Here is a 22,216-nt window from a genome sequence, read left to right as displayed (position 1 = left end):
TCACTGGACAGGCCACTACTCTTTCACATCCCTGAGTGTGGAATGAGGTCACCTCTCTTGCCCCCTCTCCCCCCAAAAAAGTTTTAGTTCCTAGGCCTTTAACATTTGCCAAGGACTTTTAAAGCTCCTTTCTAGAGCACAAGTCTCCGTCTTACCTGTTTCAGTATTGTGTATAATATTTACCCAATTTGTCTAATAGATATTAAGAACGTGACAACACCCTGTGTGCCGCCAGCCTTACAAATGTTTGCTGTCTCTGCTTGTGGTACTAAACTCAAAATGGAACACAAGGTCACAACTGTGTTGCTTGCCATCACAGTTATCTACAAAAAAAGATAGTTTGTTACAGTAATTGTTCACTATACTGATTAGTTTGGAGGTGTCTGAACTCCCAATTTGCCAATAAAGACTAAAATATCTTACTAAGACAGACTGTATAACATTTGAAACGATTGTCAGCTATTTAGCTTGATTTGTTCCAATACAATATTTAGATCCAGTAGCTTAGTTTTGGAACTGGCGATTTAGGAGTCACACTTCAGACTAAACACTTGCTACAGTACAGTTAAACTCATGGAAGGAACACAAGGTGGTTTCTACTGAAGCAAACGAGTGCTTTATGACTACCAATGCTGGGTAGCAATCTGCACAGCTGTATTTCAGTTGTCTCGTTTCTTGTCCATCCCAAAATATGCACTGCCACTTGGACCTCCTACCTTCCAGATTTGGTGAGAACGATAATGGCCCCACTGAAGCACTTGAAGGAGGCCTCCACAGCACCAATGGCAGCAGCTTCGGTGGGATCTTGGGTCAGAGGGGACACACGGCGAAGTTCCTCAAACAGCTGCCTGTGAAAGATGGCGGCCTCTGCCTCACGGGCAATCTAAAAAGATCAACATGCATGCGGAGGGGGAAAAGACTATTCATGTTGTTCAGCACTCCAAACAGAGTGGAGCAAGATGGGGTGGGGAAAGAATGGCTTAAAAAACAGGGATGTCACAGCAATAGAGTGTTGTCAACCGAGACAAGAGCACCATCTTCAAACTGATGAAAGAATGCAAAAGTCCTTCTCTTTGTGGATGCACCCTTCAGCATGTTAAAATGAGCTCTTGCTGCCAACATCTGCCATGTTCCCTCCTCATCCCTTCACACCACACTCCCCACATGATCATGTGCAACTGCCAGACACTCTTGCTCTGCTTCCAGTACCTACCTCACTTGGATGAATGAAACAAGCTCTAAACCAGACACTGTTATAAGAAGCAAACTGCCAACTAGATTAACAGTGGAACTATAAATATGACTATTGTGTATATAAAAGCCACCACTTTTCAGAAAAGTGGTCAAATATACAGATCAGAAAAAAAAATACTGGGACTGGAGTCTTTACTGAACAGATCAGGTAGACCAAAATACAGAACATTATAAAAATAACCTGTACCTGTCAATACAAAGCAGGCAAGTACAAAGTACCTGCTAGCACTCATTTCCAAATTTTACAAAACTGATATTTTGTAGTCATTTCCAGAGCTATGACTGTGAATTTCTCTTCAGAGAAATGACAAAGTAAAACACTCTTCAAAACCCAAAACCCACAATGAAGTTCCACTATATGCATAAACTATTGAAAAAAATCATGAGACAGTTTTGAATTTTGAGCAATACCAGCATCTGGTTGAGGCTAGTTTCATCTCCTGTGGAAGGAAAGTATACATTTTCAAAATGTCTTCACACAAATACAGCTATGAGTAATCCTTTCTTTAGAGCCCTACCTGCCGGAGTAGAATTTAACCACCACTGTGGTAGTCACAGTTCTCTCCTCATGCTTCTGAGCCCTACCTGCCAGACTCTGTCAGAACTATCACAGATGCAGCTAAGCACTTAAAAGAGGCCTCCACGGCGCCTACTGCAATGGCCTCAGCAGGGTCCCTGGAGCTAGAGGAGCGGAAAAGTTCTTCAAACTGCAGGCGGTGAAAAGTGGCGGCCTCAGCCTCACGAGCTATCTGCAGGCCAGAACAGGGGAGACAAGAGAGGCAACAGGAGGGAGAAGAAAAAAGAGGGAACACACACCAGAGAGAAGAGAAAGCATGTAATGTTATCTAGCTCATTTATGCACCGCACTCGTCATTAGTGGTAGGGTGGGGAAGCTTCCCGTTAAGGCTTATGTAAATTTTGGGGCTAAGAGGTTGCCATAGTATAGCCAACCTTTAACACCAAAAATTATGTCCTTCACAGCTCCAATGCTATATAGACCACCCCTATTCTTGCTACTGACTAGACATGCTACTGAAGAATATCTGGAGTGATTAAAGAGCAGTTATAGCTACTCCAAGACTAGGAACCAGTTATGAAGAGATTCTGTAGATCTGACTAAGGAAGGGGACAACTGGTTTTGCACTTTGGAGAAGCTATGGAATGAGGAAGAATTTGATGTTAAGATACACTGCAAAACACAAATACTCTCCTCAAGTTTCCTTGGACCATTTTCCTGACAGCGCTTAGGCAGCTGCGCCACCCTACCCCACCTCCAAAAAGGATACTACTATTGTGGCATCAATCCTCCTTATAAGGCTACATGGCTTTATACCTCTTCCAGTCTTTGAAAAATACAGCAGCAGCATTTCATGACCACTTCCTACTGGGTCACACTAGCTGCCCTTTACAACTTTATAAGTAGTATTTGTTTTAGCTTAACTCAGCAGGTCTAATGCTAGGCTGAGAGCATTTTCTTTGTGTAGGGCCTGTGTGCTAGAATTTCATGAGGGAAGCAGGCTGCTTATTCATTATTTACACTGTCATCATTCTATCAGCCACAAAAAATGATGGGAAGGTGTCATCCTATTATCAAAGATCTCAAGTTTCCTATAGAAGTATTGCCCTCCAAGAAATGTCCATTACATGGGGTGGTATGCCCAGATCAAGCATGAAAAACAAACTTTTGTATGAAAAAGGGGAATGTGTTTAAGTAGCTGCTTTATAACCTTGTAAGGTAGGATATGCCACTAAACACTAAGCATGCAACATAGACAGAAGGCAAAGAATGAGTTTCTCATTTGCAGTGTTGCAACCCAACTCCATGAGATGAATTTGTTCTATTAATCCAGTCTTGGTTTTTCCCCCAATGCTGTTTGGATCTCTTATGTTACAGTGGGGAGAAAAAAAACCCCTCAAGACTAGACTAGTGTCTTACGACAACATGGAATCAAGCTAGTAACACTGTAGAATGTTTTGTTCTCTGAAGATGAAGACTATATAGAATGGAAAATGTTGTGTAAGAACAGTTAGCAAGTTTACTTACAATGTATGAATTTTAGTATTTGGCATTATGGCTCGAGAACTTTGAGAACAAACCACCCTTCAATTAGAATTAGTGTATCTCAAAAAAGATAGTTTGTCCATCAAGAAAAAGTGGAAATACTTCCATAGCTATGGAAATAATTTAGCTCCTACAATTCCCCCTCCTCTATCTCAGTACCAGATGCTTCTGGACCTCCTATGGAAATTTAAGACTTATTACTAATCTTACGATTTTGTCCACTAAACTGCTTGATATCAAAAAGCCCTATTTTCCATCTGGCATAATATGGCATATGGATTTAGAGCCTATACATTACATCGGAGACAACCTCCCCCCCCCCCCCCCCCAAGACATTACATGCTACTTGTTAAAATGAGACTAAGGGGCATCTTTTTTTTTTTTTAAGTGCTACATATTGGACCCTATGTTTGGCTAAAAACTTTACCTAATTTAAGGATGTAAATCATCTTACTGGGGTAAACCGTGAAAACAGCCATTGGCGAATGTGTCCTGCAGCAGTTTGGTGCCTTCTTGCCAAATAGTTCACCTTGCAAGAGGACCTGAACAGCTCTATCAAAATCTTGGTGTATGAAGGTGTTCGAGGCTCACCTCTTTTGCCCACTCCAACTGGAATGTTAATAAAATGGGCATTACATTGCAACAGAAGGGAATAAAAACACTTATGCTGATTTTCTATGGATTTAAAACTATTTCGTGAAATTTATGACTGAGCTCATTTAAAAATAAATCCAGATAAACGTTCTGCGAGTAGGGCCTCATGCTATGGAAGTTTCTTGTATGCAAGTTTAACTGGTGCTGATGTATTGATTAGATATGAGAATACTGTTAGCTGTCTGGATAGATTCTGCATTAGCTATGGTACTTCATATCAAGATGGCTTTTGAAAGTTAAAATTTAAATAGAATGAGTAAGATACCAAGCATCTACTATACCATTATTGGACTACAGTAATAGTTTTATTGGTATTACCAGTGAAACTATTAAGAATGCAGGTTATGAAGGTGGTTGCTGCGAAATTGATATCAGTAGGTAAGCAACAGATCATGCTACTCTTGTATGTCAACTACACTGTCTTCCTATCCAAGCCAGGCCAGGATCAAATTTAAAGTACTTACTTTTATTGTTGTTTGTAAATGGTTTGTCTGTTATCTTGTATGTTTGGTGTCTGTATATCTCTTGAGCAGGGACTGTCCTTCCCCATGTTTAAACTTGTACAGCACTGCGTAACCCTGGCAGAGCTATAGAAATGCTAAGTAGTAGTAGTAGTATATCTTCTTGTTAGGCACCTTCAATCCTTGCAAGAACTGTAATTGATTAGGCCTACTCCACATGTATCATTTAGTAAGCCCATTTGGTAAGGGTCCTGAACTATGAAACTACCATTTGGTTATTTTAAAATTTGAGCAACCTGGTGACTTCTGGTGATGCCACGAGGGTGAGCAGATGCTGATTGTATCTGCTCTTCTCCCTGTTCTGTTCATGACCTGAGTTTTGTGATTTACCTGCTAAAATTCTTGCCCCATGCATTTTTGGTCCTCCCTAGTCAGCAGTGTGTTTGAGCTGTAAGCACTTCTCATGACCATGAAATCGGTGAGAAAAGATCAAGAGTACACCAAACAGGGAGAGGCCAACATGGACGGCCAAACTCACTGCTGAGGTTTCGGCGGCTGTGGAAGCTGCAATTGATCACAAGCTGCAACAATTCTTTGATAAAATCAACTCGGCCCATGAGAGCCTGACAGCATGGTGCTGAACTCAAAGATACTCAGCAACGGGTTAGTACTGTAGAGGACAAGCTGGCAAGTGTGGAGACACTTAGAAACCCTCTGGCTACTAAGGTTGCCAGACAGAATCCTTAGAGTTGGTTGGTTTTCTAGAAACTTTATTCCCTCAATCTTTGCAGCTGGGCACTCATCATAGACCTTTCGGGGTGGAAAGAGCTCACAGACTTGGCACTAAGGGCACAGTAGGGACCCAACCCAGAGTGGCGATATTGAAGGTTTTAAATTATACCCATAAGGTCAACATTCTGCAAGCCTTATGATCTGGAAAAATGTTAACATATGAAAAAAAAAATGTTTCCAGGATTACTCTGACTGTAGCCGCAAGGCGCTGTGAGTTTGCGCAAGTGTGCTCTGCTCATTTTGCTAAACGTGTTAAATTCGCACTACTATACCCGACACGGTTGTGGGTAGTTAGCAATGGACAACCACACTGACACGGCTGCTGCTGCTCATTCCTTGTTGGCTTCATTGGACACTCGGGACTCTTCAGAAACCGACTTGGCTGGCCACAGCCTGATTGTGTGTGTAAAGGTAATTTACATGGTTTCCACCTTAAAAATTAGCTCCTGGAATGTTGAAGGTATACACTCTCCTATTAAAATGTACAAAGATATAGAGCTGAAGACACAAAAATTGCACATGGCATGTCTGCAGGAAACATCTGTCAGACATTGAACATCAGAAGTTGAGTAACGGTGGGTGAAAAGTTTATTACTCTGGTACTACCAATAGTGCAGGGGTTGCCATACTGTTTAGTAAATTCCTCATACTATTAACAAGGTTAACAGGATCAGTAGCAGATATAGCTGGATACATTTTGATGTTCAGGGTACTGAACTAGTGTTACTTAATTTCTATATACCTATTATTTCAACAATTAATGAAGCTATGCACACCCTATCTTCATTTACCATTAATGGTGGTTGGAGATTTTAATTCTATTATGAATCTGCAGATGTACCACATGGGTGGAGTTGTAGGGGAGTCAGTCCTGGTGATCATAGGTCAACGTGAGGATTGAATAATTTTGTAAAGCTTTGGACCTAGTAGATGCATGGAGAATATTGTATCCATTAAAAAGATTGCACCCATGTGGACATGCACATTCCTCCATGTCATGCACTGATCTTATGTTGTGACCTCATTACCATTTCCCAGGGTTCTGTGGGCAGAGATTGGACTACCGTGTTTGTCATTTATACAATTGTATGGCTGGAACTTTGGGGATTTCAGGCTGAGCCTTTAACTAAATCCTGGTGTATTCTAAATCACTTGTATTGGGATGAAATTCATTGGCAACATATAATTAAAGGAAGGCTTATGTAGAAGATAATATGGTTCATGCTCTGGATCCTCTACCGCTCTGGGAAACAGCTACGGCAGTTTTAAGGGGAGAAACGATAGCATATGTAGTGGGAAAACAGAGAGGCTGTTAGAGTTACTATATTTACAAAATCAAATAGACAAACACACAACAATGCCTGTCCACTGGAAAGTTGGTTGATAGAGATGACCTTTTGGCAGCTAGAGTGGCTTTAAATGTCAAAGTACATAATACTATGTGCTCTTATAAATATTAAGAATATAAATCATACAAATATAGAGATCACACAAGAAAACCTCTTGTCCATCTGGTTCAGCCATTGATAGTCCCCACTTTTGTAGAGGCATATTATTCAAAATGCAATTGGTTACTGAAAGGGAAAGGATAACCAAGCTTTTCAAAATTCTTTATCAAAAGCAAAATATTTCTCTAGAGGATAGTCTAAAGTCCTTACATTCTCCAATTACTGCAGTGGAAATAAGGCAGCAGGTTAAGCAAGCCCAGGTTTCTAAAGCACCAGGCCTGGATGGGATGACTGCAGAGTTCTACAAGATTTTGCAGGACTATATTGTGCTACCTCTGGCAGAATATAATGAGACGGTTAAGAGCAGAGCATTCCACCCTCGTGATAATTATTCTTTAATAGTGGTGCTGCTGATGCCAGGTAGGAATCCGGCCTTACTATGGACCTACTCCCCTTTATTAATTTAGAATTAAAATTGATTGCTAAAATACTAGCTACTAGATTGGCCAAGCTGTTGCCCAGGGCCATCCACACTGATCAGGTGGGTTTCATGCAAGGGCAACAAGCAGTGTGGAATGTCCACCGGGTTACAGCTGCTATGGGACATAATGCTGCTCATACAATCCCTGCCCTCGTAGTTAGTTTAGATGCTCACAAAGTTTTTGATTGTGTAAATTGGGATTTTCTGTTTCAATTACTGGATAAATATGGTTTTGAGGGTTATTTAGATATGATCTGAATTTTATATACTAATCCCCTATCGGCAGTTTTGGTTAATGGTCAGATAAGTATTGCCATACTGGGAAAGACCAAAGGTCCATCAAGCCCAGCATCCTGTTTCCAACAGTGGCCAATCCAGGTCACAAATACCTGGCAAGATCTCAAAAAAGTATAAAACATTTTATACTGCTTATCCCAGAAATAGTAGATTTTCTCCAAGTCCATTTAATAATGGTCTATGGACTTTTAGGAAGCCGTCCAAACCTTTTTTAAAAACTCTGCTAAGCTAACCGCCTTTACCACATTCTCTGGCAACAAATTCCAGAGTTTAATTACATGTTGAGTGAAGAAACATTTTCTACGATTTGTTTTAAATTTACTACATTGTAGCTTCATCGCATGCCCCCTAGTCCTAGTATTTTTGGAAAGCGTAAACAGACGCTTCACATCTACCCATTCAACTCCACTCATTATTTTAGAGACCTCTATCATATCTCCCCTCAGGCACCTTTTCTCCAAGCTGAAGAGCCCTAGCCGCTTTAGCCTTTCCTCATAGGGAAGTCGTCCCATCCCCTTTATTACTTTCGTCACCCTTTTCTGCACCTTTTCCAATTCCACTATATCTTTTTTTGAGATGCAGCGACCAGAACTGAATACAATATTCGCAGTGCGGTCACACCATGGACCAATACAAAAGCATAACATCCTCATTTTTGTTTTCCACTCCTTTCCTAATACCTAACACTCTATTTGCTTTCTTATCCGCAGCAGCACACTAAGCAGGCAGCTTCAAAGTATCAACAACGACACCCAGATCCCTTTCTTGGTCCGTGACGCCTAACGTGGAACCTTGCATGACGAAGCTATAATAATTCGGGCACCTTGTTCCCACATGCATCACTTTGCACTTGCTCACATTAAACGTCATCTGCCAGACTCCCAGTCTCGTAAGGTCCTCTTGTAATTTTTCACAATCCTCCCGCGATTTAATGACTTTGAATAACTTTGTGTCATCAGCAAATTACCTCACTAATTACTCCCATCTCTAGGTCATTTATAAATATGTTAAAAAGCAGCGGTCCCAGCACAGACCCCACTAATTACCCATCTCCATTGAGAATACTGACCATTTAACCCTACTCTGTTTTCTATCTTTTAACCAGTTTTTAATCCACAATAAAACACTACCTCCTATCCCATGACTCTCCAATTTCCTCTGGAGTCTTTCATGAGGTACTTTGTCAAACGCCTTCTGAAAATCCAGATACACAATATCAACCGGCTCACCTTTATCCTCATGTTTGTTCACCCCTTCAAAGAAATGTAGTAGATTGGTGAGGCAAGATTTTTCTTCACTAAATCAGACTCACCGGTCTATAATTTCCAGGATCTCCTGTGGAAGCTTTTTTAAAAATCGGCATTTATTGGCCACCCTCCAATCTTCCGGTACCACACTCGATTTTAAGGATAAATTACATATTTCTAACAATAGCTCCGCAAGCTCATTTTTCAGTTCTAACAGTACTCTGGGATGAATACCATCCGGTCCAGATTTGCTACTCTTCAGTTTGTAGAACTGCCCCATGATATCCTCCAGGTTTACAGAGAATTCATTAAGTTTCTCCGACTCGTCAGCTTCAAATACCATTTCCGGCACCGGTATCCCACCCAAATCTTCCTCAGTGAAGACCGAAGCAAAGAATTTATTTAATCTCTCTGCTACGGCTTTGTCTTCCCTGATCGTCCCTTTTACTCCTCGGTCATCTAGCGGTCCAACCGATTCTTTTGCCGGCTTCCTTCTTTTAGTATACCTAAAAAATTTTTACTATGTTTTTGCCTCCAACGCAATCTTTTTTTCAAAGTCCCTCAGCCTTCCTTATCAGCGCTTTGCATTTGACTTTACATTCCTTATGCTGTTTTATTATTTTCAGTCAGTTCCTTCTTCCATTTTCTGAAGGAGTTTTTTTTTAGCTCTAATAGCTTCCTTCACCTCACTAACCACGCTGTTTGGTCTTCCGTCCTCCTTTTTTAATACGCAGAATATATTTGGCCTGCGCTTCCAGGATGGTGTTTTTGAACAGCATCCACGCCTGATGTAAATTTTTGACCCTCGCAGTCGCTCCTCTAAGTTTTTTTCCCTCACTGTTCTTCTAATTTTATCAAAGTCTCCTTTTTTTAAAGTTAAACGCTAATGTATTTGGTTTCCTATGTATACTTACTTCAAAGCTAATATCAAATCCGATTTTATTATGATCACTGTTATCAAGCAGCCCCAGCACCATTACCTCCTGCACCAGATCATGCGCTACACTAAGATCTTGAGTTTTTTTTTCCTTTGGTATGGGGTATGCGACAAGGGTGTTCCTTGTCCCTCCTTTTATTTATTCTTTGTGGAGCTATTGCTTGTTACTTTAAGGGAGGCAGCCTCAATCCAGGGTTTGACAATTGGGACCAAGAAGTTCGCTGTATGACTTTTGCTGATGATCTGCCTTTGTTAACCAACTCAAAATTCATTGTTGACGGCTTTATTCTCTTATACGTCAACATGGACAGGTATCTGGGTTGAGCTTAAATTTAAATACATCTGAAGCTATGCCCTTGGGTAGCTATAGCTATGAATATTGGTCTGAGATGTCTCTGCTTAAACAGGTGGAGTACAAAAAAATATCTGGTGATATATTTGACTGCATCTGTGGCCAGAGCTTATTCTGAAAATGTCACTAATCTACTGAATACATCTCAGCACGTCCTGATATTGTGGACGCCTTTACCATTGGGTTTGAGAGGCCGAATAGCGCTGTTCAAGATGGTGCTGTTACCTAAGTGGCTATATGTACTACAGACCTTCCTGATGTTTCTAACAAGCATTATAAAAAAACCCCAAAACACTCTGTACTATGCAAATTTCTCTGGAATAAGATACCTCGTGCCACTTTACACCACTTGGCGCTACCTACGGGATGGGCAGCCTGTCGCTCCAAGATCTTCGGTATTACAATGTGGCTTGCTTGATGAGATTTGGTGGATTGGATTAACGGTACCAACTGCTTTACACCGCTTTCTGTGGAACAACTGGTGGTACCTGTGCATCTTTTATCTTACCTACTCATTAAATCACTATTTGATATTTGCTATGCAACAGCATCCAATACTGAAGTCTATGAGGCAGGGTTGGCATTTGCTCTGTAGGAAGCTGAAGGTAACACCACGCACCACAATACTGCTTATGTGGGGCAATAAATATCTAGATCAGGATGGTTCCAAGTGGTATTTGAGAAGATGGCATAGCCATGGACTGTTATATTAAATACTTAATTACAGAGATTGGTACTATGAAGTCATTTGAACTGGTTCAAAAATTAGATTGGTATGCTTATTGCCAAGTAAAGCATTACATATATTGATGGATTGGTGGAAGATATGGCTGATTTGGTAACAAACCTTTATTCTGTCTTGTCAGACTAAAAGGCCTCCATCTTCTCATGAAATATAGTAAAGTGCTTGTGAATCACTGCCAATACAGGAACAGCAATACAAGTTTTTATTGAGGATCTATGTGGCCCCAGGATAGGCATTTAAGGCTGGTTTTCAGCTACAGCTGAATGTCCTCAATGTTACTTTACTCCAGCTACGTTAAACTCACACGTTTTGGTCTTGTGATGGTATACTGTGGTGAAATGGTTAATTTTCCAGCATATGAATAATAAGAATATTTCATGAAGTGTATTTCTCTAGTTTGGCCAGCAGGTGGTGCATGTTTATGTTTAAAGCTGTTAAGAAATGACTATTCCCTCTTTAGTAGACAGTAACCTGCAGTGAAGTGGCCAGCTACTTTTAAAAAATGTTCTGGGTTCTGGCCCAGGAGCTCAAATTCAGTCTGGAAATACTGGATTTTTCACCAGTCTCAGTTTGGAAGTAGAGAGAAAGATCTCTTTACTGAGACCCTGTGAGCAGTTACATTCTGTAACCTGTGAGCAGCTATTTCCTGTACTTCCCAGGCACTATCCAGGTAGAGATAAAAATGTTTAGATATTAACTTGATCCATCCATATTCAGTTACCTCCTGTTTTCTGTTTCATCGTTCTAATTTTTCATGACAAAACTCTGCTTGTCTGGACTAAGAATCCTGGTGGTTTGTGTTTTGGGTCTGTAGGTGCTTTTTAGGAACTGTGGGACCACTGGGAGTGTAGGCTCAGTGCCCTAGAAATCACTGGGGAATACCTTGAAAGTGGGACACTCGCCCAGAGGTGGTTGGGTCCCAGTTGATGGGAGGAGGGTGCTAGTGTAGAGCACATGCCCAGGTGCAGGCAGACCTGAACTGTGCTGGGAATTAGCAGTAGGGTTAGCCCCAGGCAAGTGGCTAAGCGTTTACATATACAAATGTCCTGGAAGAATATACTGGGCTACTTGCACTGTTCTGTATAACGTTTACCACTGAGGGCAGATATACAGCTGTTTTCTAATTTCTTCTCCTTGGGATTGCAGACTGGGACTAATTTACTAAAAAAGGCTTTTATTTTGGCTTGAAAATGTATTTTGAGAAATTGGAGACAAATCACATCCACCAACACTGACTGAATGGAGGAATGAACTGAATTATTTATTGACTGGATGATAGGAGGGGTTTTCTCAAAGTGCCTTGTTGAATATGTGAAGGCTGCTTCTGGTGTGTTGGATATGCAGTGCTGGAGTGAGAAGGGGGGATGCTTTTGTTTTCTTGGTAAAGGTCATCAAGAATGATGTAGGTAACTCCTATCTTTGTTGTAACCTGGTGTTTCCGGGGTTTTGAGGGTAGGGAAAGGGGTATTTGAGGGCTGGGAGTTATTGTAATTTCTGTCTGGAGTTAAATCAGCATAGTATATTATACTGTTTGGTACTTTGATGTGTCATACTGCTTTCTTTTACTCAAAAAATAAGAAAAATTAAAAAAAAATTTGAGCTGTCAAACTGATCCCTGAAAATGTATCTATTCTCTTTTTAACCTATTACAATTTGAGATTTCATGTACCTCAATTTCTAATACATTTGTATTTGATATTTTTTATTGAAATCTGCTTTGAACTGATGGCTAAAGTGGACTATAAATATTGAAATGAAATCAACTTATCATAGATGTAGTTTCCTAAAGTTAAGCAACTAGTGCAGAAAATCAGTGCTAATTTTCATGGCTGTGGAGTCAGTCAAGGTTAGTAAAAAGGTACTAACTCCAACAATAAAATGATAACTGTAGATCCATCCATCCATTTTATCCAGGACAAGAGGTTAAAAAAAAAAAAAAAAAAAAAGTTATATCTACCAGTATTTTAGATCCAGAACAAGGTCATATCTTGTTTATGCTGACTCAAGGGGCTTTTCCTCAGCGGAAATGTTCCATAATACTTAACCCGAATCCCTAAGAGCACCTCGGCATCATTGGGAGACGTTACTAATTACAGGCCCGTTGCTTCTATCCCATTGTTGACTAAGGTAATGAGGGAATAGTTGGTACTTAGCTTATGAACCACCTTTCCTCTTTCTCCCTCTTGCATAAATCCCGGTCAGGCTTTAGGCCTCGTTATAGTAGCAACAGTCTTGACCACCCTCAACATCTGATTTTAGGAAAGCAGTCTATGCTTTTAGGCCTGTCAGTCTGGATAATGTGGGAATGTCAACCAATGGTTTTACGGCTTCCTAAAATCTAGATCGTTATCAGGTGTTGTCAGGTTCTCTCACCTTCCTGGTCTCCAGACTGTGGGGTGCCACAGGGCTCGCTGCTTTCCTATTCAATGTTACGATGGCTCCATTAGGTGAAAGGCTAGAGGCAGCAGCATTCTGTACTTTTATTTACACAGACGTCAATCTATATCCCTTTCAAGACTGGTCTTCCAGAAATTATCCCAAGATTAAGCTTGGCCAGGATCTGCTGGAATCCTGGGCTTCCGAATTTAAGTACATATGTACTTAAGTACATAAGTGATGCCATACTGGGACAGACCAAAGGTCCATCAAGCCCAGTATTTCTAACAGTGGCCAATCCAGGTCACAAGTACCTGGCAAGATCCCAAAACAGTACAATACATTTTATGCTTCTTAAGTTTAAGCTAAACAGAGAAAATTTCTTGTGGTAACCTACCCTTTTGACCGTACCACATAATTTTACTACCGACTTGTCATAACCCCTAGACTCTACACTTAGGGTACCAGTGTATTAATTGACTGATCACCTCACATTCGAGTCTCAGGTTTCCTCAGTAGTGAAGTAAAGAGGTGTGTTAGCCGTGTTAGTCCACTCTTAAAGATAATCAATAGAAATCAAACAAAATTAAAATGATACCTTTTTTATTGGACATAACTTAATACATTTCTTGATTAGCTTTCGAAGGTTGCCCTTCTTCATCAGATCAGAAATAAGCAAATGTGTTAGCTGACATTGTATATAATAGTCCCTCATAGATGGTCTAGCAGGGTAGACTATGGAATGCTTTAAAGTCCCAATGCACATCTCCTACCCACCCTCTCTAGCGTGTCCCCATGTTACATTTACCCTTTCAAGAGTCAAATAGAAAAATCAGATGCCCCAGGCATGCTGATTGAACCTTAAACCAACAGATGTGCCTGAAAGCACAGGTTCCTCTCTGGTAGGGAGAAAGCAAGTCCCTGTACTAAGGTGTTCTTGGCCAATCCAAAGCAATCACCACCACTAGATGCCAGTGCTTCTCTAGCTTTTGAAGGACTGCATATGAGCTGCCATGGTGTAAACATACCCCATTTTTGGCCATAGTTGAATTAAGGCTTCTATTTCTTTTGATACTGAGCATACTAACTGGCCAGGGGGGCTGTACAGGGTTCTTAAGTGAAGACAGAACGTTGTAGTTCATCAGCACAAGCCAAGCATCTGGACTGGTACAGTAGGACAAGGAAGCTTTTTGATTTGCGTTCCACTAGGCTGCCCCCCCCCCCCCCCCCCAATTTATGGTTGGTCTATCAGCATGCATTCATAGGTTAAAACTTAGCACATGTTGAATAAAGCGAATGCTACATACCTGTAGAAGGTATTCTCCGAGGACAGCAGGCTGATTGTTCTCACTGATGGGTGACGTCCACGGCAGCCCCTCCAATCGGAAACTTCACTAGCAAAGTCCTTTGCTAGCCCTCGCGCGCCCGCGCGCACCGCGCATGCGCGGCCGTCTTCCCGCCCGAAACCGGCTCGAGCCGGCCAGTCCAGTATGTAGCAAGACAATACACTTCAAGGGAAGACACAACTCCAAAGGGGAGGCGGGCGGGTTTGTGAGAACAATCAGCCTGCTGTCCTCGGAGAATACCTTCTACAGGTATGTAGCATTCGCTTTCTCCGAGGACAAGCAGGCTGCTTGTTCTCACTGATGGGGTATCCCTAGCCCCCAGGCTCACTCAAAACAACAACATTGGTCAATTGGGCCTCGCAACGGCGAGGACATAACTGAGATTGACCTAAAAAATTTACCAACTAACTGAGAGTGCAGCCTGGAACAGAACAAACAGGGCCCTCGGGGGGTGGAGTTGGATCCTAAAGCCCAAACAGGTTCTGAAGAACTGACTGCCCGAACCGACTGTCGCGTCGGGTATCCTGCTGCAGGCAGTAATGAGATGTGAATGTGTGGACAGATGACCACGTCGCAGCTTTGCAAATTTCCTCCATGGTGGCTGACTTCAAGTGGGCTACCGACGCAGCCATGGCTCTAACATTATGAGCCGTGACATGACCCTCAAGAGCCAGCCCAGCCTGGGCGTAAGTGAAGGAAATGCAATCTGCTAGCCAATTGGATATGGTGCGTTTCCCTACAGCCACTCCCCTCTTGTTGGGATCAAAAGAAACAAACAATTGGGCGGACTGTCTGTGGGGCTGTGTCCGCTCCAGATAGAAGGCCAATGCTCTCTTGCAGTCCAATGTGTGCAGCTGACGTTCAGCAGGGCAGGAATGAGGACGGGGAAAGAATGTTGGCAAGACAATTGACTGGTTCAGATGGAACTCCGACACAACCTTTGGCAGAAACTTAGGGTGAGTGCGGAGGACTACTCTGTTGTGATGAAATTTGGTGTAAGGGGCCTGGGCTACCAGGGCCTGAAGCTCACTGACTCTACGAGCCGAGGTAACTGCCACCAAGAAAATGACCTTCCAGGTCAAGTACTTCGGATGGCAGGAATTCAGTGGCTCGAAAGGAGGTTTCATCAGCTGGGTGAGAACGACATTGAGATCCCATGACACTGTAGGAGGCTTGACAGGGGGCTTTGACAAAAGCAAACCTCTCATGAAGCGAACAACTAAAGGCTGTCCTGAGATCGGCTTACCTTCCACTTGGTAATGGTATGCACTGATTGCACTAAGGTGAACCCTTACGGAGTTGGTCTTCAGACCAGACTCAGACAAGTGGAGAAGGTATTCAAGCAGGGTCTGTGTAGGACAAGAGCGAGGATCTAGGGCCTTGCTGTCACACCAGACGGCAAACCTCCTCCAATGAAAGAAGTAACTTCTCTTAGTGGAGTCTTTCCTGGAAGCAAGCAAGATGCGGGAGACACCCTCTGGCAGACCCAAAGAGGCAAAGTCTACGCCCTCAACATCCAGGCCGTGAGAGCCAGGGACTGGAGGTTGGGATGCAGCAGAGCCCCTTCGTCCTGCGTGATGAGGGTCGGAAAACACTCCAATCTCCACGGTTCTTCGGAGGATAACTCCAGAAGAAGAGGGAACCAGATCTGACGCGGCCAAAAGGGAGCAATCAGAATCATGGTGCCTCGGTCTTGCTTGAGTTTCAACAAAGTCTTCCCCACCAGAGGAATGGGAGGATAAGCATACAGCAGACCTTCCCCCCAATCCAGGAGGAAGGCATCCGACGCCAGTCTGCCGTGGGCCTGAAGCCTGGAACAGAACTGAGGGACCTTGTGGTTCACTTGAGATGCGAAGAGATCCACCAGGGGGGTGCCCCACGCCTGGAAGATCTGTCGCACCACACGGGAATTGAGCGACCACTCGTGAGGTTGCATAATCCTGCTCAACCTGTCGGCCAGACTGTTGTTTACGCCTGCCAGATATGTGGCTTGGAGCACCATGCCTTGACGGCGAGCCCAGAGCCACATGCTGACGGCTTCCTGACACAGGGGGCGAGATCCGGTGCCCCCCTGCTTGTTGACATAGTACATGGCAACCTGATTGTCTGTCTGAATTTGGATAATTTGGTGGGACAGCCGATCTCTGAAAGCCTTCAGAGCGTTCCAGATCGCTCGCAACTCCAGAAGATTGATCTGTAGATCGCTTTCTTGGAGGGACCACCTTCCTTGGGTGTGAAGCCCATCGACATGAGCTCCCCATCCCAGGAGAGACGCATCCGTGGTCAGCACTTTTTGTGGCTGAGGAATTTGGAAGGGACGTCCCAGAGTCAAATTGGAGCAAATCGTCCACCAATACAGGGATTCGAGAAAACTCGTGGACAGGTGGATCACGTCCTCTAGACCCCCGGCGGCCTGATACCACTGGGAGGCTAGGGTCCATTGAGCAGATCTCATGTGAAGGCGGGCCATGGGAGTCACATGAACTGTGGAGGCCATGTGGCCCAGCAATCTCAACATCTGCCGAGCTGTGATCTGCTGGGACGCTCGCACCCGCGAGACGAGGGACAACAAGTTGTTGGCTCTCGCCTCTGGGAGATAGGCGCGAGCCGTCCGAGAATCCAGCAGGGCTCCGATGAATTCGAGTTTCTGCACTGGGAGAAGATGGGACTTTGGGTAATTTATCACAAACCCCAGTAGCTCCAGGAGGCGAATAGTCATCTGCATGGACTGCAGGGCTCCTGCCTCGGATGTGTTCTTCACCAGCCAATCGTCGAGATATGGGAACACGTGCACCCCCAGCCTGCGAAGCGCCGCTGCTACCACAGCTAGGCACTTTGTGAACACCCTGGGCGCAGAGGCGAGCCCAAAGGGTAGCACACAGTACTGGAAGTGGCGTGCGCCCAGCTGAAATCGCAGATACTGTCTGTGAGCTGGCAGTATCGGGATGTGTGTGTAGGCATCCTTCAAGTCCAGAGAGCATAGCCAATCGTTTTGCTGAATCATGGGGAGAAGGGTGCCCAGGGAAAGCATCCTGAACTTTTCTTTTACGAGATATTTGTTCAGGGCCCTTAGGTCTAGGATGGGACGCATCCCCCCTGTTTTCTTTTCCACAAGGAAGTACCTGGAATAGAACCCCAGCCCTTCTTGCCCGGATGGCACGGGCTCGACCGCATTGGCGCTGAGAAGGGCGGAGAGTTCCTCTGCAAGTACCTGCTTGTGCTGGAAGCTGTAGGACTGAGCTCCCGGTGGACAATTTGGAGGTTGAGAGGCCAAATTGAGGGTGTATCCTTGCCGGACTATTTGGAGAACCCACTGATCGGAGGTTATAAGAGGCCACCTTTGGTGAAAAGCTTTCAACCTCCCTCCGACAGGCAGGTCGCCCGGCACTGACACTTGGATGTCGGCTATGCTCTGCTGGAGCCAGTCAAAAGCTCGCCCCTTGCTTTTGCTGGGGAGCCGCGGGGCCTTGCTGATTCGCACGCTGCTGACGAGAGCGAGCGCGCTGGGGCTTAGCCTGGGCCGCAGGCTGTCGGGAAGGAGGATTGTACCTACGCTTGCCAGAAGTATAGGGAACAGTCTTCCTTCCCCCGAAAAATCGTCTACCTGTAGAGGTAGAAGCTGAAGGCTGCCGGCGGGCGAACTTGTCGAATGCGGTGTCCCGCTGGTGGAGAGACTCTACCACCTGCTCGACTTTTTCGCCAAAAATGTTATCCGCACGGCAAGGCAAGTCCGTAATCCGCTGCTGGATTCTATTCTCCAGGTCGGCGGCACGCAGCCATGAGAGCCTGCGCATCACCACACCTTGAGCAGCGGCCCTGGACGCAACATCAAAAGTGTCATAAACTCCTCTGGCCAGGAATTTTCTGCACGCCTTCAGCTGCCTGACCACCTCCTGAAAAGGCTTGGCTTGCTCAGGGGGAAGAGCATCAACCAAGCCCGCCAACTGCCGCACATTATTCCGCATGTGTATGCTCGTGTAGAGCTGGTAAGACTGGATCTTGGACACGAGCATAGAGGAATGGTAGGCCTTCCTCCCAAAGGAGTCTAAGGTTCTAGCGTCCTTGCCCGGGGGCGCCGAAGCATGTTCCCTAGAACTCTTAGCCTTCTTTAGGGCCAAATCCACAACTCCAGAGTCATGAGGCAACTGAGTGCGCATCAGCTCTGGGTCCCCATGGATCCGGTACTGGGACTCGATCTTCTTGGGAATGTGGGGATTAGTTAATGGTTTGGTCCAGTTCGCAAGCAATGTCTTCTTCAGGACATGGTGCAAGGGAACAGTGGACGCTTCCTTAGGTGGAGAAGGATAGTCCAGGAGCTCAAACATTTCAGCCCTGGGCTCGTCCTCCACAACCACCGGGAAGGGGATGGCCGTAGACATCTCCCGGACAAAGGAGGCAAAAGACAGACTCTCGGGAGGAGAAAGCTGTCTCTCAGGAGAGGGAGTGGGATCAGACGGAAGACCCCCAGACTCCTCGTCAGAGAAATATCTGGGATCTTCCTCTTCCTCCCACGAGGCCTCACCCTCGGTGTCAGACACAAGTTCACGGACCTGTGTCTGCAACCTCGCCCTGCTCGACTCCGTGGAACCCCGTCCACGATGGGGGCGTCGAGAGGTAGACTCCCTCGCCCGCATCGGCGAAGCTCCCTCCGCCGACGTAGTCGGGGAGCCTTCCTGGGAGGTGGCCGCGGTCGGCACCGCACGCGGTACCGACGTCGGGGACCTCAACCTGGGCGATGGGCCAGCCGGCGCCACGCTCGACGGTACCGGTGGCGCAAGCACCGCCGGTACCGGAGGGGTAGGGCGCAACAGCTCTCCCAGAATCTCTGGGAGAACGGCCCGGAGGCTCTCGTTTAGAGCGGCTGCAGAGAAAGGCTGAGAGGTCGATGCAGGCGTCGACGTCAGTACCTGTTCCGGGCGTGGAGGCTGTTCCGGGCTGTCCAGAGCGGAGCGCATCGACACCTCCTGAACAGAGGGTGAGCGGTCCTCTCGGTGCCGATGCCTGCTGGGTGCCGAATCCCTCGGCGACCCAGAGCTCTCGGTGCCGACACGGGGAGGAGACCGGTGTCGATGCTTCTTCGATTTCTTCCGAAGCATGTCACCGGAGCTCCCCGGCACCGACGAGGAGGACGTCGAATCCACTCGTCGCTTCCTCGGGGCCGAGACTGAAGAAGGTCGATCTCGGGGGGGCTGTACCGCAGGAGCCCTCAGGGTAGGCGGAGACCCACCCGAGGGCTCACCGCCACCAGCAGGGGAATGGACAGCCCTCACCTGCACTCCACCCGATGCACCACCGTCCGACGACATCAGCAGACGAGGTCCTGGTACCACCGACGTCGATGCAGCTATCCGATGTCTCGGCGCCGATGCAGAGGCCCGATGCCTCGATGCACTCGATGCAGGGGCGGCCGAGGAAGATGGTCTGGACGCTGACGACGTCGATGCACTCGAAGATCCCGGTGCCGATGCCGACGAAGAGCCCGAGAACAACACGTTCCACTGGGCTAGTCTCGCTACCTGAGTCCGCCTTTGAAGCAGGGAACACAGACTGCAGTTCTGAGGGCGGTGCTCGGCCCCCAGACACTGAAGACACGACGAGTGTCGATCAGTGAGCGAGATAACCCGGGCGCACTGGGTGCACTTCTTGAAGCCGCTGGAAGGCTTCGATGTCATGGGCGGAAAAATCACGCCGGCGAAATCAAAAGCCGAAATGGCGAAATTTGAAGCACCAAATTTAGAGGGAGAAAAAATCTCGACCGAGGCCGAAAAGAGGCCTACCCCGACGACGAAAGAAAACTTACCGGGGCAAAAAAAGCTGGAAGTACGGGGAGGATTTACACGAAACCCGGCGGGGGGTTTCCGGAGCACTTCCCGACTAGGACAAAGCTTTCCCGAAGGAAAAAAACACGTTCAAACAAATTGGACGCGCGAGGTCGACTTTCCGGGGCTCGACACGGCGAAAACACGACCGTACCGAGTGCGGACAAAAGAAGACTGGCCGGCTCGAGCCGGTTTCGGGCGGGAAGATGGCCGCGCATGCGCGGTGCGCGCGGGCGCGCGAGGGCTAGCAAAGGACTTTGCTAGTGAAGTTTCCGATTGGAGGGGCTGCCGTGGACGTCACCCATCAGTGAGAACAAGCAGCCTGCTTGTCCTCGGAGAATTTAAGGTGTGCTGATACACAACCCTAATATTTAGATTTCTTCCAATTATCAGCTCTATTATTCAGTTCTCGCTTCTGTACTATATTTTTGCAACTTTATACCAAGTGCTCAAGTTTTATTAGATACACACTCTTAAGCAACAAAATTCTTATATTATCTTTTCATTTGATCATCTCTGTGAACATTAAGAACCATGAGTGCAATGTGATCAGCTACTTTATAAAATGATTGGCAAAGCGAGTGAAGCCCAAAAAGGATGTTTGGAAGAATAAGGTGGCATGTATCAAGGGAGAGAAGAATAAAAAGGCATAGGAGTAAGGATCTTAAGTGACAATGCCAAGGACTAAGCAAACAAAAGCAGAAAGGTACAGTGCCCAAGGAAATCCTGAGAGCAAATTTTTGCATAGCAGTTATACCTGGTATATTAGAATAAGTTAGTCTTTATTTAATAAATGGCTTTGCTCCATCAATAGGTCTAAATTCCATTCTTAAATATCCTCTAGCTACTGTAATATACATAATTGACAAGATGCTTATAAAAAGTTTAGTTATGAACAGGAGGGGTGTTCAGACTAGAAAATCCTTCCTGTACACTGGTAAAACAAGGTGCCTTCAGGACTACTTAGTGAGGAGGAACTTGAGCCAGGTGTTCTGGGTGCATTAGCACCCCCAACATGGAGCAAGCTCTTCCATTACATCCAGGGTGAACTAGTTTTTCAATATGAAGCAGATTCCTTTGGCCTGACTGGATCAATCTGCAAACTTAAAATAGTTAAGCCACTATGTTCTAAAGTGAACTAGCACACTTTGTATAGAGGGCAAACAAGTCACCAGGGCAAATTACCCATGGTGCCTACATCAATGTGTGCAATTTTGCTCTTATTTCACAAAATTTCCTCCAAAAGGATTATGGCTATCTTGGAGTCTTATTCATTTTGACCTGAACATATAAAGCCAAACAAACCCTGCTATTTGGTCATAGCCAGCAGTGCAGAAGGCATCTAAGAAGGCTTTTTTTTTTTTTTTTGGAAGGTGGTGGTAAGTTCTCAGCCCTGCATGCATAGATGAACGTCTCAAATGAAATGAAATGCAGCCTGTTCCACAAGACACAGCAAAGGCAGCCATTCTGCACTGCTTAAGCCCAATACTGTGAAGTTACTTGACTAACTCTGCTGGCCCATGAATAGCATTAAGTAAGAACCTTGTTTACTAGTAGAAAGGATTAGAGAAAGCCAATTTACTTTTACAGTTTTGCAGAAAAAAAAAGTGTTATGAAAAAGCCCATAAATTAATACAAAGTTAGGACTTCACCATTAACATTCACTTGGTAGCCTTATTTCTACTGTCAATTAGTAGTACGATTATCAAAAGCATAATCCACAGCAGTTATCCAGTTCTACACACACCAATTAAGAGCAGAGCGGAGATTTCTGGCAGTTCAAACATGACCAACCCAATTCTCAGTAAGAAATTCCTAGAATATACAAATATCTAATCAAGCTCACACAAGTGGGGAAATAAAAATCTAACAGAAAATAGGAGAATTACTAAGCATCAGTAGCATTAGAATAAGCTTCCTGCCATTATCCCAGGACACAAGTATC

General features: G+C 45.0%; 1 protein-coding gene across 3 annotated transcripts in view; it reads right to left on the bottom strand.

Moving 5' to 3' along the window:
- Positions 1-22,216, bottom strand: part of PKM (pyruvate kinase M1/2) — a 107,651-nt gene that overhangs the window by 4,719 nt on the left and 80,716 nt on the right. For 2 of the 3 annotated variants that reach the window (XM_030187784.1, XM_030187767.1), the window contains exon 9: positions 717-883. In XM_030187784.1, coding sequence (XP_030043644.1) covers positions 717-883 — 167 coding nt within the window. Of the gene's footprint in view, positions 1-716; positions 884-1,839; positions 2,004-22,216 lie in introns of all 3 variants that reach the window. The other variant, XM_030187776.1, reaches the window with a different exon arrangement.

Source organism: Microcaecilia unicolor, chromosome 1, assembly GCF_901765095.1.
Source record: "Microcaecilia unicolor chromosome 1, aMicUni1.1, whole genome shotgun sequence".
NCBI lineage: Eukaryota > Metazoa > Chordata > Amphibia > Gymnophiona > Siphonopidae > Microcaecilia > Microcaecilia unicolor.
The sequence above is the reverse complement of the archived record's forward strand: the minus strand, read 5'-3'. Positions and strand labels throughout refer to the sequence as shown.